At 43.0% G+C, this 15,630-nt stretch overlaps 1 protein-coding gene across 5 annotated transcripts in view; it reads left to right on the top strand.

The window, feature by feature from the left end:
• Positions 1–15,630, top strand: part of LOC127621438 (smoothelin-like) — a 106,284-nt gene that overhangs the window by 46,746 nt on the left and 43,908 nt on the right. For 4 of the 5 annotated variants that reach the window (XM_052095032.1, XM_052095027.1, XM_052095056.1 and 1 more), the window contains 3 exons: positions 2,161–2,603; positions 2,901–2,955; positions 5,956–6,459. In XM_052095032.1, coding sequence (XP_051950992.1) covers positions 2,161–2,603; positions 2,901–2,955; positions 5,956–6,459 — 1,002 coding nt within the window. The remainder of the gene's footprint in view (positions 1–2,160; positions 2,604–2,900; positions 2,956–5,955; positions 6,460–15,630) is intronic. The other variant, XM_052095039.1, reaches the window with a different exon arrangement.

The following is a 15,630-nucleotide window of genomic DNA, read 5'->3' as shown; positions in this document are numbered from 1 at the left end:
GTGAAGTTTGAAGCTATATTGAATTACATGCTTTTCAAAATGTTTAAAGTATGCACAGCGGCTTCACGTTTGAGATAAAAATGTGTAATTTATGATGTAGAACAAAACTTTCACATTCATCAAATCATGTTTACCACAGACCTTATTTTAAACAGATTAAAACCCCCACTATAAAAACCCATAGGAAAATCCTGAGGGAACCCATGGTGAATTAGACTTCCGGGTTCCCCTACAAATTGACGTCACGCTGAACAGAACTATACTCAATAATGTTCTTGTGTTCTGGATCAGGCCGAATATCGAGGATACATTGGATAAGTCCCAGAATTCATAGCAGCACAACGGTGGCAGAAGAAGGACATACACTCACCTAAAGGATTATTAGGAACACCATACTAATACTGTGTTTGACCCCCTTTCGCCTTCAGAACTGCCTTAATTCTACGTGGCATTGATTCAACAAGGTTTTGAAAGCATTCCTTAGAAATGTTGGCCAATATTGATAGGATGGCATCTTGCAGTTGATGGAGATTTGTGGGATGCACATCCAGGGCACGAAGCTCCCGTTCAACCACATCCCAAAGATGCTCTATTGGGTTGAGATCTGGTGACTGTGGGGGCCATTTTAGTACAGTGAACTCATTGTCATGTTCAAGAAACCAATTTGAAATGATTCGAGCTTTGTGACATGGTGCATTATCCTGCTGGAAGTAGCCATCAGAGGATGGGTACATGGTGGCCATAAAGGGATGGACATGGTCAGAAACAATGCTCAGGTAGGCCGTGGCATTTAAACGATGCCCAATTGGCACTAAGGGGCCTAAAGTGTGCCAAGAAAACATCCCCCACACCATTACACCACCACCAGCCTGCACAGTGGTAACAAGGCATGATGGATCCATGTTCTCATTCTGTTTACGCCAAATTCTGACTCTACCATCTGAAAGTCTCAACAGAAATCGAGACTCATCAGACCAGGCAACATTTTTCCAGTCTTCAACTGTCCAATTTCGGTGAGCTCTTGCAAATTGTAGCCTCTTTTTCCTATTTGTAGTGGAGATGAGTGGTACCGGTGGGGTCTTCTGCTGTTGTAGCCCATCCGCCTCAAGGTTGTGCGTGTTGTGGCTTCACAAATGCTTTGCTGCATACCTCGGTTGTAACGAGTGGTTATTTCAGGCAAAGTTGCTCTTCTATCAGCTTGAATCAGTCGACCCATTCTCCTCTGACCTCTAGCATCAACAAGGCATTTTCAGCCCACAGGACTGCTGCATACTGGATGTTTTTCCTTTTCACACCATTCTTTGTATACCCTAGAAATGGTTGTGCTGAAAATCCCAGTAACTGAGCAGATTGTGAAATACTCAGACCGCCCGTCTGGCACCAACAACCATGCCACGCTCAAAATTGCTTAAATCACCTTTCTTTCCCATTCTGACATTCAGTTTGGAGTTCAGGAGATTGTCTTGACCAGGACCACACCCCTAAATGCATTGAAGCAAGTGCCATGTGATTGGTTGATTAGATAATTGCATTAATGAGAAATTGAACAGGTGTTCCTAATAATCCTTTAGGTGAGTGTATATCATTGTGATTTCCCTCAAGAGTCTCACACTGTTAGCTCATGAAAGACTGATGGCTCATAAGAGTTGTCATACTCCATCAACATTTGTTGTTTTGTTGGGCATAATTTTAATATAGTAATAAACACATGGAGGAAACGAGTGTTAACAGACTTTATTCTTTTAACATGTAACTAGTCCTGCAAAATGTCACTGGTGTGATGCTAATAATGCTCTCACTGGTGTGTGATCATGCCAGTAAGACTCTTGATGGCTTCAAATGTGCTGTGGTGGTTAATTGCGCAAAAGGAAGATCACAGCACATCGCAAGACTAGTCTTTATGAGAAACCTAGATGTTAAAGCACCCAAAGCTCTGTTGATACAAGTAATCAACTGAAATTACTGAGAATTCTGCTCCACTTGAAATCCAAACACAAGTGTTCAAAAGGCAAATTAAGACCAGGTGTATACAGTGTTGTGTCTCGCTTGTGATTCACTTGTGATTGCCAAAAAATTCACTTGTGATTGCCAAAAAAAGGCATCTGAATACTGGACTGGTGTAGTGTAGTAACAAATATATATTAATCTGTTCTGTTACAGGCTCGGCCCCTGACATGGTTTTAGTACTAGATCCACAGGTTAGAGAGAAAGTCCCTTGCACTCTAACCCAACTGATTCAGTGTGACCATGGCTCGCCCTCCTCAGAAGTCATTCCTTCATACCGAGAGCGTTCTGACTCTGGAGAATCGTTTGATAGCCGCGACTCCCATCAAAGAAAGAGGCTGAACTCCAGCGCTTCAGACCGCAGTCACGAATCCTTCACCTGTACTACTGACCAAAGCTCTCACTCAGGACCAGCTGGAGAGGAGTTGACCGCAGGTAGATCTTTGTCTGGCATGGAATCAGAAGCTCAGCAGATTAAGCAAGACCTGAAGAAACTTGATAATGGTGTGGAGATGACTCACTTTAGGAGCAGGGCTAGTTCAAAAGACTACGCATTAAATGGGACCAGCAAGAGGCCTGAAGACATCTCAGGACGAAAGGTAATAAGCTCAGCAAGAGGAAGTGAATGATATCTTGTGGGAGCAGTTGCTTTGTTAGTTACACCAGGAGGCACTGTTCCTCTACAGCTCTGTCCTCCTAAAGTCTCCCTTTATCCAAACACAACTTGCCACATACTTCCTCAAGTGTCATCACAAGACAAATATAATGTTTTTGGAATATCAAAACTGCTACCTTGCAAGCATGGTAATTACTGTTGTAATCAGAAATTGCTTTATTGAAAAACTGTATTATTTTGTGCTGTGGGAAGTTGATCTTGAATAAATCTTTTTCAACAGGTCATGTCCAGTAGAGACTCTCTCATGACTTCTGTCTCTAATGGTAAGGATACAGGTGAGCAGATCTTTTTTCTGTGAGCTTAGAACCTCAAACAAGCCTCACCAGTGAGTCAATTATGGTTTTCGCTTTAGCAGTAGGCTTCCCAAAACCATTCATATTAATATGGAATTTGTATTATTAAATCAATTGTATTGGTAATTATTATACATGTATTATATTGATTACCCATCATGATTTTATTTTAAATCAAATTGTGAAATCATTGCCAATGCCTAGCCTTACAAATATGATGTTGATATAGTTTTATCAGTAACAGTATCTCATTATTCAGATTCAGTTAATTGATTAAATAAAGCAGAGCCATTTTATAAGGTTAGAAAAAAATCGCCCTAATAAATGTAAAAAATGCCTCTAAAAATAAATTCCAGGAGGCAAATATTGCCCTATAATGAAAAAGTTCATTTCTAACACTGCTTAACACTCACTATTCACATTGTACATGCATAGAATGTTTTGAACTGACAAAGTCTACGATAACGCCGATAACTGATCTGTAGAATTGTGGTGATAAAAATATCATCTCAGAATGCTATTCTGAGATGCGAGTTGGTGCTGTTTTGGTGGCGCTTGGGGGAACTACACAATATTAGGCTGGTGGACTTAATGTTGTGGCTGTATATTACATACATGGCAAGCTAATATACACAGCAGCAAGTATCTAGTACAAATTAAATAGTCTAGATATATACAATACACCGAATAATGTACCCTTGCATCGTGTGTGTTTGTTAATGCTTTCCAAATAGTCAAGTTGATGTCCTCCAGCTTTTTTTTTAAGCATCAAGACTTTTACCTCCTCACAGTCCTTGGGCTCTATCCCAAGATCTTTACTCTTACTTATGACCTAATAGGGCCATTACCGCATACACAAGCTTAGGGGCGCGGTCCAGTGTAATGCTTAATCAGTATTTCCTCTCTCCTTCCTCTTTTAAAGAGAACAAATCATCCTGCATCACCCATAGGAAAGAAAATGTCCAAATGAGATCCCTTTAATATCCCTGTAAAGCAGTTCAATGGAAAGGAGGAGGCGAGAACCGGCTTGACAATATAAATAATAGTTTAATAAAGAAATTAATGAAAAACACACAAATATAAACATAAAGAGCAGCTGCCTGTAATTCTCTCCCTCTCGAACCGTCGTCACCGGCCGCCTTAATCCCTCGCGCACACCCATCTGGCTGATTGGGGACCGGGCATGCATTGTTCCAACCTGGCCCTGCCCTCCTCCACTCTACACTCCTCCTGTCACTCAGGCCGGCGTGCCCCTGGCATGAAGTACACCCCCCCTCCCCCCTTTGTATTTTGATTTCCCAATAAAGGATAATGTCTGAGGCTCTGTAGTGTAATTTAGGCATCCTGACCAGCTCCACCAATGGTGTGAGTTTGGGGCAGATCTATCTGTTTGGCCTACCATTGAAGGATGGTGGAATGTTTGGGGAAACCTTAAAAAAATTCACTAGGTCTTACTAGTGAAACACAAGCAGAACAAATTTTTGTATAATGAATAAATGCATAAAATGTCACCAAAAAATTGCACACATCACCTTTTAAACAAATGTTTTGGGTTCAATGCAAGTTAAGGTCAGTCGCCAGTCAATAAGCATTAAAATGAACAGTTTCAAAAGTATAGCCACAAGACGTAAACATTATAAATGTTAAAATGATTTTAGTGGGATAAAATCACTTACTAGCCTTTTCTGTATAAAGTAAATCCAATATTGCAACTTTGTTGTCATGAAGACGTAACACTGTAAAACCCTGTAATCTGGTGAATGCTCCAATGCTGGTATATCCCTGATTTTAACACACTAATATCATGTTATCAAATAACATTTTTACATCTTGTGGCTATACTTTTGAAACAGTGAGTATTTTAACTTGTGCTGTCAGTCTATTACAATTTTTTAATCACAATTAATCGCATAAGTTTTCGTAGTTGATCACGATTAATCACATTTTGAAAGTGCTGAAATTTGACTCTAAATTTAGTTATTCTTGTCAAAATGCATTTGTTTACTTCTTAGGGGGAAAAAAAAACATGTAACAATATAATGCTTTATTACAATTTTCAAAACAAAGCCTTCCACAGTATAAAGATAGAAATGCTCTAAAATATCACCAAGTTAAGTAACATTAAACATTTCCCAAAGTTTAAGTGGGAGTTTCACTAATTGAAAGAACTAGTCCCACAATAGGTTACATATTAATTGCAATGGGCATTAAATCTATCATACTCTCTTCCTCCACAATATTAATCAGGGCGTCATCGGCAGTGGCGCTTTGAACTCCACATGAAAAGTGCTTTTAGGCAAAAATGTCTCATTCTGCATTTTGGTGATAGTTAAGACTTTCTGTTCTACTGTGGTAATTAAAATGCGCCTTACTTAGAATGAAAAATACTTGATTTCTGTCACAAGTTCCATCTAGGCTTGTTTTGTACAACAAATAGCATTAAGAGGTCCTTTCTCTATCACTTTATCACTGACACTAAATCACTGCTGTAGGTGTTTGTGGTGTGTGCGTAAGTGTAATGGCTCCGGGCAGACATTTCGCAAAGTTTCCACCTTTTCAACCAATGTTTATGCTGGTTTATGCTGTATTAACGATAAATGTGTTAACACGTTTATTTTGACAGCACTAATTTTAACATTTATGAACTAGTAACATTCACTTCCATTGCCTTATTGTAACCACAATTTTTGCTGCTTCTTTTTTTTTATAAACGAGGAATGTGTCTTTTCTAGAGTTTTAGAAGAGATCTGGGCTCAGATTTGCCAAGATACCAAAGTCTGCATTCAAAAGTTATAAATTTCAATGTAAACTCAAACATTTCTCATGAAATTCTGATCAGAGCTATAGTTTCTACATTCAGTTGATACACTATTTTTATACTCTTATTGAATGTAAAGAATTGTCTTATTTGTTTCCATTTGTATTCTTCCCAAAGAATTACAAATATTTTGTGTATATATATTTTTATTTTTATTTTTTCAGATTCCAAAAACAAAACCGTATACTCTGGGCCCTTCATTCGTACGAATTCTGTACGTGACCGAATGCGCAAGTTTACCGAACCTGTTTCGAATGTTCCTAGAAATGCCCATGCTTCTTCTACTTCTACAAACACACATCCTACATCAACAGTGTCTGCAGACAGGTCCCAGGACACCCCATCCTGCTCCTCCTCCATCCCAAAGAAAGGGAGGAATGTCAATGAAAATGTATTAGCCCAACCCAAGCTTTTCTCCAGCCAATCACATGCCACAGTGGGCGGCTCACATGGCCACACTGAAAATGTCAGGAGTGCTTGTAGCACCTCAGAAGAAGCACATACTCCTGCGAGAACAGCATCTTCAGGGACGCAGGACACCCGGGAGGAACCAGAGTCAAACATGAAGACTTTCCTCAGCATTGAGATCGGCCGAAACGCAACATCAAATTCAGCTGTACACAACATGAGCCCTCGAATATTCACAGCTGCTGCTCCACAGAGAACTGGTAAGAAAATTATCATACAACTGGTCAAAGGTCATTTATATTAATCTTGTTTGTTTGTGTGCAGAATCCAAAATTGAATTTGAATTGAGAAAATGTATTAGTTAATATTTCTAACCAATAATAGATATTGTTTTTCCATGAAATATATTTAGTTGTGTATTTAAATACTTATATTTATATAATAATAATGCGTGGAGGCCTATATATATATATATAAGGGTTGTCAATTTAACATAACAATTTTATTACAATTCATTTTTTTTTAACTAACTAGTAAAAATTAACACATTTAATCTCACCCCTGACCTGTAATCTACTACAGGAAAAAACAAATTTACCTAGAGCATAAAGAGTAAGAAGCCATTCACACAGGACACGTTTTTGCGTGGGTGGATGAATGGGTGGGTGGATAGCTGGATGTGTTGGTGGGTGGCTTTATATGGATGGATGGGTTGGTGGGTGGGTTTGATTAGATGGGTGGGAGGATGGATGGATGGATGGATGGGTGAGTGTTTTTGATTGTGTAAATGGATGGATACGGCAAACACAGGTTATTGTAAAACTGCACCACTCCAATAAACATTGGCTACATTCACACAGTCAGTATTTGAGACTTACTTACAGGTGTGAGTCTTTAAATGTCCTGTACATACAACAGCTTACAGTAGTGATGTGAACAACTGAAGTCACAACCATATTCTTACAGCTGTATCCATTGTGACAGTGACTGAAGTAAATATCAAAGATGGTGATGTCATAACGCCGGCATGTCTTTTCACAATTGACTCTGGGGTATTAAATAATCAAGTCCAAATGAAGCCCAAATTCACCATCAGAGCATAATATACCGACAGCAGGTTTGAATGCTTTTTAACCACATGCGGAGTGCCCGTGAGCAGCCAGTGGAAAACAGCGTTTGGATATTCGCATGACACAGCTCATATCTCTGTCTCCATGATTTAATGAAACCCCACATGAAACACACAAGACATGCTCATGTACAGTGCACAGTGGCTCTCACATTATATGACGTGACTAACAACTAGTTGTCCAGTGCGGTTCTGTTCACACAGTACAGGTTCGCAGAGAATGCGGTTGTGAGACCTGAACATTTGCAGGTGTCAGTTAGGATATTGAATGACCTTGTCACACTACCTTCTGTGTGTGAATGCTACCGTATTTTGCTGCTGTGTAAACATGGCCATTAAGACCCATTGTGATTTTATTCCCCAAATGTTCTTTGTGATGACTTAACATTAGGAATGTGTTGCCTAGAGCTGCCAATACAATAATATATTGATATATGGCTATGCTTTTATCTCACTATATTGTATCAATTGACTAGAAACCTGTATCAATATCTGTACTTATCTATGTGAGTTTTAATATTATGTGTGTCATTTAAATAATGAAGAAGCAGGTCATCTAAATAAGTGCAGATTCTTAAGTTCGTCATTGCTCAGTGCGATCAAAGCCTCTTTAATGAGGCTCAAAAAAAGACTGAAACTGAAAACTGTTCACTCGCAGACATGCTGAATCTGTCTCATGTGTTTGTCACAGTTTCAATCATGATGTAATTAATATATATTGGGATGTTTAAAGACATATTATCGTGTTATACGTGAGGTGGATGTGTGATGTCTAAGGTTACAGATCTGTGGATATCGTACTTCAAAAATCCTAAAGGAATGTATGTGTAGCGAACACAAGTTGAGACAGTCACAATGTCGGGGAAAAACTGCTTTATTAAATAAAAGCAGGCAACAGTACAAAACAAGGGCAAATCCAGCGAAGAATGGTCAGGGTGAGCGTTAGGTCAAAAGCCGGGGAATCAAGATATAAACAAGGGGGCAATCCGGGAGAGAGTAGACAAAGGGAGCGTGAGGTCGAAGCCGGGGAATAAATATACTAACAAGACAAGCGAGAGGAAAAGACAGGGGAACAAGGGGGGCTGGCAAGCTAAGGGGTAAACGAGAGGAGTACAAAACTAGACGAGACTAGCGGGGGGCGAAGATGCGGGGTAAACTAGAACACAATAACCAACAACCGTGAGACGAAAGGGTAGTGATATATATAGGGGCAAGTGCAGGTGTAAACCATGACAGGTGATGAGACGAGTGCAGGTGAAACTAATGTGCAGGAGTGCAGATGACGCGAGTGCAGGTGGTCATAATGTTCTGGGGGATTTGAAACACGTGAGAAACTCGAGGAAGGGAGATTGCCTACGAGCATGTGAGCGAGTAGGAGTAAAGTGGGCGTGAGGGCTCGAGCGAGCAAAAAGAGCGTGCGAGCTAGAGGGGGCGGAACGAGCGTGGAAGCTCGAGGGGAGGGAGCGGGGTTCGTGACAGTACTCCCCCCTCTAAAACGGACGGCTCCTGACGGCCGCGCTCGGTTGCGAGGAAGTGGTGCTGGACGAACCCAACAAACAAAAAACCCTGAAAAGACAACCCACAAAACACACAAACAAAATTGAGGGCAGTCCAAGGGGCACAGAGGGAAATGAGACAGTCCATGGGGTCAATGGGCAGTATCAAGGCAAGGTCTGGGGGAACATAGCGGACAGGCGGGTGGTCGGGAGATCTAGGGGGTCTGGAAGGTGACCACCGGACAGGAACAGGGTCAGGAGGCCAGGGAAGAGGCCACAGGACAGGGAGAGTGTCAGGGGGCCACCGGACAGGGTCAGGGGGCCAGGGAAGAGCCGTGAAAGGCGGTGCCGTCAGAGGCGGCACTGTAGGCGGCTCTGGATGTGGGGTTCTGGAAGGCTCTGGAGGTGGAGCCGAAGGAGGCTTTAGGGGCGAAGGCCTGAAAGGCTCTGGAGGTGGAGCCAATGACGGTGGCGCCGTGGGAGGCTCTAGAGGCAGAGGCCTGGAAGGCTCAGGAGGTGGAGCCAATGGAGGTGGCGCCGTGGGAGGTCCCCGAGGCGACGACCTGGCAGGCTCTGTAGTCTCGGGGGGGTAGAGCCGTAGGAGGCCCGAGAGGCGGAGCCATAGAAAGCTCTGGAGTCTTTGGGAGCAGAGCCGTGAGGGGCTCGGGAGGTGGAGCCGTGGGAGGCTCGGGAGGCGGAGCCGTAGGAGGCTCGGGAGGCGGAGCCGTAGGAGGCTCGAGAGACGGAGCCCTAGGAAGCTCTGGAGTCTCTGGGAGTAGAGCCATGAGAGGCTCGGGGAAAAAGGTCATGGAAGACTCGAGAGGCTCTAGAGGTGGGGCCCTGGAAGGCTCGAGAGGCTCGAGGGGGGGAGCCATGAAAGACTCAAGAGACGGAGCCCCGAGAGGCTCGGGAGGAGGAGGAGCCCTGGAAGACTCGAGAGACGAAGCCCTGAGAGGCTTGGAAGGGGGTGGAGCCCTGAAAGACTCGAGGGACGGAGCCCTGAGAGGCTCGAGGGGAGGAGGAGCCCTGAAAGACTCGAGAGGGGAAGCCCTGAGAGGCTTGAGGGGGGGAGGAGCCCTGAGAGACTCGAGAGGAGAAGCCCTGAGAGGCTTGGGAGGGGGAGCCCTGAAAGACTCGAGAGGAGAAGCCCTGAGAGGCTCGAGAGGAGGAGCCCTGGGAGGCTTGGGAGGAGGAGCCTTGGAAGGCTCGAGAAACTTGAAAGGCAGAACCCTGGGGGGCTTGGGAGGTAGAGCTCTGGGAGGCTCAAGAGGAGGAGCCTTAGGAGGCTCGAGAGGAAGAGCCCTGGGAGGCTTGAGAGGAGCCCTGGGAGGCTTGGGAGGAGGAGCCTTGGGAGACTTGAGAGGCGGTGGCCGCGAGGGCTCTGAGGGGCGAGCAGAGGCTGGCAGAGCCGTGGAAGACTCTGAGGGCCGAGCAGAACCCGGCAGAGCCGTGGAAGACTCTGGGGGCGGAGCAGAACCCGGCAGAGCCGTGGAAGACTCTGGGGCGGAGCAGAACCCGGCAGAGCCGTGGAAGACTCTGGGGGCGGAGCAGAACCGTGGCGGGCATGGGCGCTGGCTCGTTGGCCGTGGCGGGCATGGGCGCTGTCTCTCTGGCCGTGCCAGGCTTCGAGACTGGGGCCGTGTAAGGCTTCCAGACGGGGGCCGTGGTAGGCTTCGAGACGGGGGCCGTGGTAGGCTTCGAGACGGGGGCCGTGGTGTGGAGCGCTGGTTCAGTTTCTGCCTCCCCCACAGTAAACGAGGAACCAGCGTACAGTAGGGCGAGGTCAATAAACTGAGCCAGGTTGAGAGAGCAGCGACCACCAGGCATGAATGATGAGGCTGGCTCATTCAGTCCATATTGAAAAATGTCTTTTAGAGCCACCTCATCAAAATTCACCTGGATAGATAGGGCACAAAAGTCAACCACATAAGCCTCCAAGGGTTGACTCCCCTGACGCAAACCCAAGAGTTGGGCCGCTGGGTCCATAATGTTAAGGGCACGGTTTAAAGTTCTACAACCGCTGCCCTGCATAAACAACCCTTGGCAAGCACCCGAAGAGCCATCAAACCTCTCAGGGGGTTGAAGGCTTACGGCGTCAGAAATGCACTGGAGGCATAAACGGGCTCAGGTGCAGACACAGGTGAAACAGGGTGACATAAATCAGACCAAGAACATACCTGCTGCCCCTGGGCCGCGAGCGCTCGGTCCTGCCTCCAAAATGTAGCTCCTCGCGCCGAATGTGACGTGCACCTCCGCTCTAGTGAGCTGCGCGAATCCTCAGCGCGGGGCATTGTGACTGTCTTCGGTAACGGTTGGTTATTCTGTAGCGAACACAAGTTGAGACAGTCACAATGTCGGGGAAAAACTGCTTTATTAAATAAAAGCAGGCAACAGTACAAAACAAGGGCAAATCCAGCGAAGAATGGTCAGGGTGAGCGTTAGGTCAAAAGCCGGGGAATCAAGATATAAACAAGGGGGCAATCCGGGAGAGAGTAGTCAAAGGGAGCGTGAGGTCGAAGCCGGGGAATAAATATACTAACAAGACAAGCGAGAGGAAAAGACAGGGGAACAAGGGGGGCTGGCAAGCTAAGGGGTAGAGCTAAACGAGAGGAGTATAAAACTAGACGAGACTAGCGGGGGGCGAAGATGCGGGGTAAACTAGAACACAATAACCAACAACCGTGAGACGAAAGGGTAGTGGTATATATAGGGGCAAGTGCAGGTGTAAACCATGACAGGTGATGAGACGAGTGCAGGTGAATCTAATGTGCTGATGACGCGAGTGCAGGTGGTCATAATGTTCTGGGGGATTTGAAACGCGTGAGAAACTCGAGGAAGGGAGATTGCCTACGAGCATGTGAGCGAGTAGGAGCAAAGTGGGCGTGAGGGCTCGAGCAAGCAAAAAGAGCGTGCAAGCTCGAGGGGGCGGAACGAGCGTGGAAGCTTGAGGGGGCGGAGCGAGGGAGCGGGGTTCGTGAAAGTATGTATAGGATTCCTTTCAGAAATCATAATTTGGAAACAGTAGACGCTCATAATGGGAACAAATAATAATCATTTAAGGATCTAATTATATCCTATTGGATAAACAGGAGCACTTTATCTATTTGGGATTCATAATTGTTTTTGGAACTATGCTTTCTCACAGTTTTGTATTATGCTCCCTCTGATAAAATTCTCATTAAGGTCCGATAGGACTGGTTCCAGTAGGATTCCTTAGCATTCCAAATTTTGTGACTAGGGCTGTTGGGTCACAGGCCTAGAAATGGGGATGCAAGTAATGGCTAAAAGAGTATCTAGGTTATTTGGAAAAGGGTATTATGCATTTCACAGATGTTTTTTTTTTTATTATTTTATGAGAATAGGCGACTAGGCAAGTGAGCTGATGGAACGCACTGTAGTGCAAGCTGTGCATTTTCTTAGTTTGGCAGCCATGAAGAAAATTGCACCCTGAAAGGAAATATTTCCATACATTCCTTCTCCTGCTCCAGTAATGGATGAGTCAGCCTATTTGGTGTGGTTTGCTTTTAAACTGCAAAAGAATTTATTTTGCAGAATCTATCGTGGTTCCCTCAAGTGGGAGTAGAATCCACAAAATTTTCTTGGTTGTCACTTTAGTTTACTTATTCAATTGAATACACAGCCATTAAAGGGATAGTCTACCCAAAAATGACATCATCATATACAAATATTTGAGAGATTTTCAGTCTGTTCTAAGCTATCATTTGAAAGCAGAAGATTTGGAATATAGTGCATGAGTCATATGGTCCACTTTTGTTGTACATTTTGAGTAGTTAAAAAAATGAATGAAAAATGAAACCCATATGATTTTTCTATTTCTTTGGAACACAATAGGAGATATTAGCTAAATTTCCAGGCTTTTTTTGTCCATACAGTGAAAGTGGAGGGTGAACAGTGGCTGTCAAACTCCAAAAAGTATTCTAAAATTAGTCAATATAACTTGTGTGCTATATTCAAAACCTTCTAAAGTTGTACAATACTTTTGTGTGAGAAACATGGTCTTATCTGACCACAAAATTGCCCCTTATCACAATGGGAGTGTTGAACTCAATGGGCAGCTATTGAACTCTAACTTCTTTAAAGTAATGGTTGGCCTTTCTGGAGCTTTTTCTGTAAGTCTCCATGGTGAAACTGTGAGTTTTGCAATATGACCTTTTCAAGGCAGTGGCACTGTCTGGATGTTTTATTTATATAAATTCATTGTCTGATAATGAAACCAACAGTCTTCACTGGGACATCCAAACACTTAGATATTTGTTTAATATATATATATATATATATGATGAGCCAAAACATTATAACCACTGACAGGTGTAGCGAATAATTTTGATCATCTGCTAACAAGGCCACATGTCTAAGTCTGTGTAGATTAGATGTTAAGCGAACAATCATTTCTCGTATTCAATGTGTTGAATGCAGGAGAAATGGGCAGAAGTAAAGACTTTAGTGACTTTAACAAGAGCCAAATTGTTATGGTCAGATGACTGGGTCAGAGCATCTCTTAAACGGCAAGGCTTGTGAGGTGCTCCCGGTCAGCAGTGGTGAACTGTACTTGCTGACAGTTGTCAGAGGAGGGACTGAAACTCTAAACCACACTGAAACGTCTGAAAATGCTCAAATCCCTTTTCTGCGTATGCAAAAAAACACAAGCGTGGCCCGGTGCCATTTCCATGGTCTAATATGCAATTGTCCTCATGTTCCTCCGCTGGACAGCAATTCTCATAAAACTTCCACATCACCTTTAAAGGAACACAATTTGAAGGATGTACAAAGTAAGATTCATCTTTAACAATGCTATCAATGTGGACCGCAGGCACAACAGTGTTGCTAAAACGGCGCCACCATCTTGATTGATTTGTGTGTAATGGTCACATGACTGCATAACATGACAACAAATACGTCATCGTTTCAGATATCTCCATTTCCCCAAAACACAAAACAAAACAACGGTTCTGTGGGCCGTTGGGTCGGATTGCATTCTCACCACAAGCGAACGCTCCAGAGTTTGTTTGCATTCGGACCAAGACTACTTTGTCCAGGTGGTCTCGATCCAATTGTTTTGATGCAGATCTGAGTGTGATTGCCATGTTCATATATGCTTTAAAGAACCAAACTAAGGGAGAAAACACACAAGATTCTGAAAAACTAATGCTCCAAACAAGCCAGGTGTGAAAACAACCTTAAGAGATTAGATTTAGTGTATTACTCAATTGTTACAAATTGTGTAGTAACTGCATTTTGCTTTTAAGGTGTAGGATAGTTACTGCTACTTTTTGACTCAGTCAGTAGATTGACATGCAGATGCAAGGGAGTTAATAAAAATAAAAGTAAATATAATATTCATCTCTCTTACTTATTGCTCATGTGCCAATGATGATCTTACCTCGTTGCTATGCTGGAAAGCATTATTTTTATGACCCCTGTCTTAAAATCATATTGCCCTTAATTCAACCACTCTCTCTCTCTCTCTCCACTCTCTCCCTCACGAACACACACACACACACACACACTAGGCAAGTACTTGCAAAGTCTTCAATGCCTATGCAAAAATACAATCACTATTCTCTCTCTCTCTCTCTCTCTCTCTCTCTCTCTCTCTCTCTCTCTCTCTCTCTCTCTCTCTCTGTCTCTTCTCAAAATCATCAACTGGCCATATTTGTCATAGTGCCACAGCTCTGTCAGATCTTCCTTTTTTGGAAGCAATGTGCTCATCTTTGCCTGTGAAAGGTCTTGCAGGCACTGGAAGTGTACTTGAAAGCTTCAGGATATTTAATGCTATTGACCTGCAGTAAAAGTGTGTTTACCTCTCGCTCAGCCACATAAGGAAACTGCCATGTTGTGTAATCGTTCGCAAACTAATGGAAGATTCAGTAAACAGTGCAGACTGCTTTATTTAGGAACTATGATTGGACACTCTTTAATTTCACCAGCACAGTGCTCTTAAGCGAAGCTTTTAATTGAGAATTTATTGAAGTTTTTATTACTTAAAACAAGCCAGATCACCTAGTATAATAAATAAAGTGTTTAAATTAAGAGTATCAAGTTCTTATGGAGAAATGGCACAATTGAATTACCGTTTTCAGGTAAAATCAGATAAATGTATTGGCAGGAGTGTATGTGTGCTTGTATCTGTTTTTCAGGGGTTAAAATGTTGTGTCAGAGGTAGGGATGCATGATGGGGATTTGAATATTCAAAACATTGAACATATATGTGCAAAAAGTGAAAATAGTAAACCTGGAGTGCATCACAGGCTTGTTCCAGGTTCAATATAAGTTGAAGTCGTCTTTTTCTTTCTTTTTTTAACTTTTTTCTGTAAATCAACATTACGCCTCAAGTACGGTTAATTGAGCTTAACTTGGATTGAGCCATAAATATTCCTTTAAAGAAATCCAAACTCAAACAATCTCCCGAGATGGAGTTCATGTGGATCACACGTGTAGATTGCAGAAAACAATTTAGCACGAGCTGTATATGTAGGATACGACAGAAAAGGGGTTCACCTTGAAGCATAATGTGCAGTCAAAGTGTATGTTCGGAATAGCATGCTACCATACAACTTGTACTATTTCTAAGTATGCAGTTTGTACAGTGGCAAGAAAAAGTATGCGAACCCTTTGGAATTACCTGCCTTTTATGTATACATTTTGTATAAAATCTGGTTTGATCTTCATCTAATTTATAATAATGAACAAACACAATCTGATTTAACTAATAACACACACATTATTGAATTGTTCTTGTACATATTGAATAAATCATTCAAACATTCATAGTGTAGGTTGGAAAT

The sequence above is a fragment of the Xyrauchen texanus genome, chromosome 3 (genome assembly GCF_025860055.1).
Source record: "Xyrauchen texanus isolate HMW12.3.18 chromosome 3, RBS_HiC_50CHRs, whole genome shotgun sequence".
Lineage (NCBI taxonomy): Eukaryota > Metazoa > Chordata > Actinopteri > Cypriniformes > Catostomidae > Xyrauchen > Xyrauchen texanus.
Note: the sequence above shows the minus strand (reverse complement) of the source record. Positions and strands in the feature narration are given on the sequence as shown.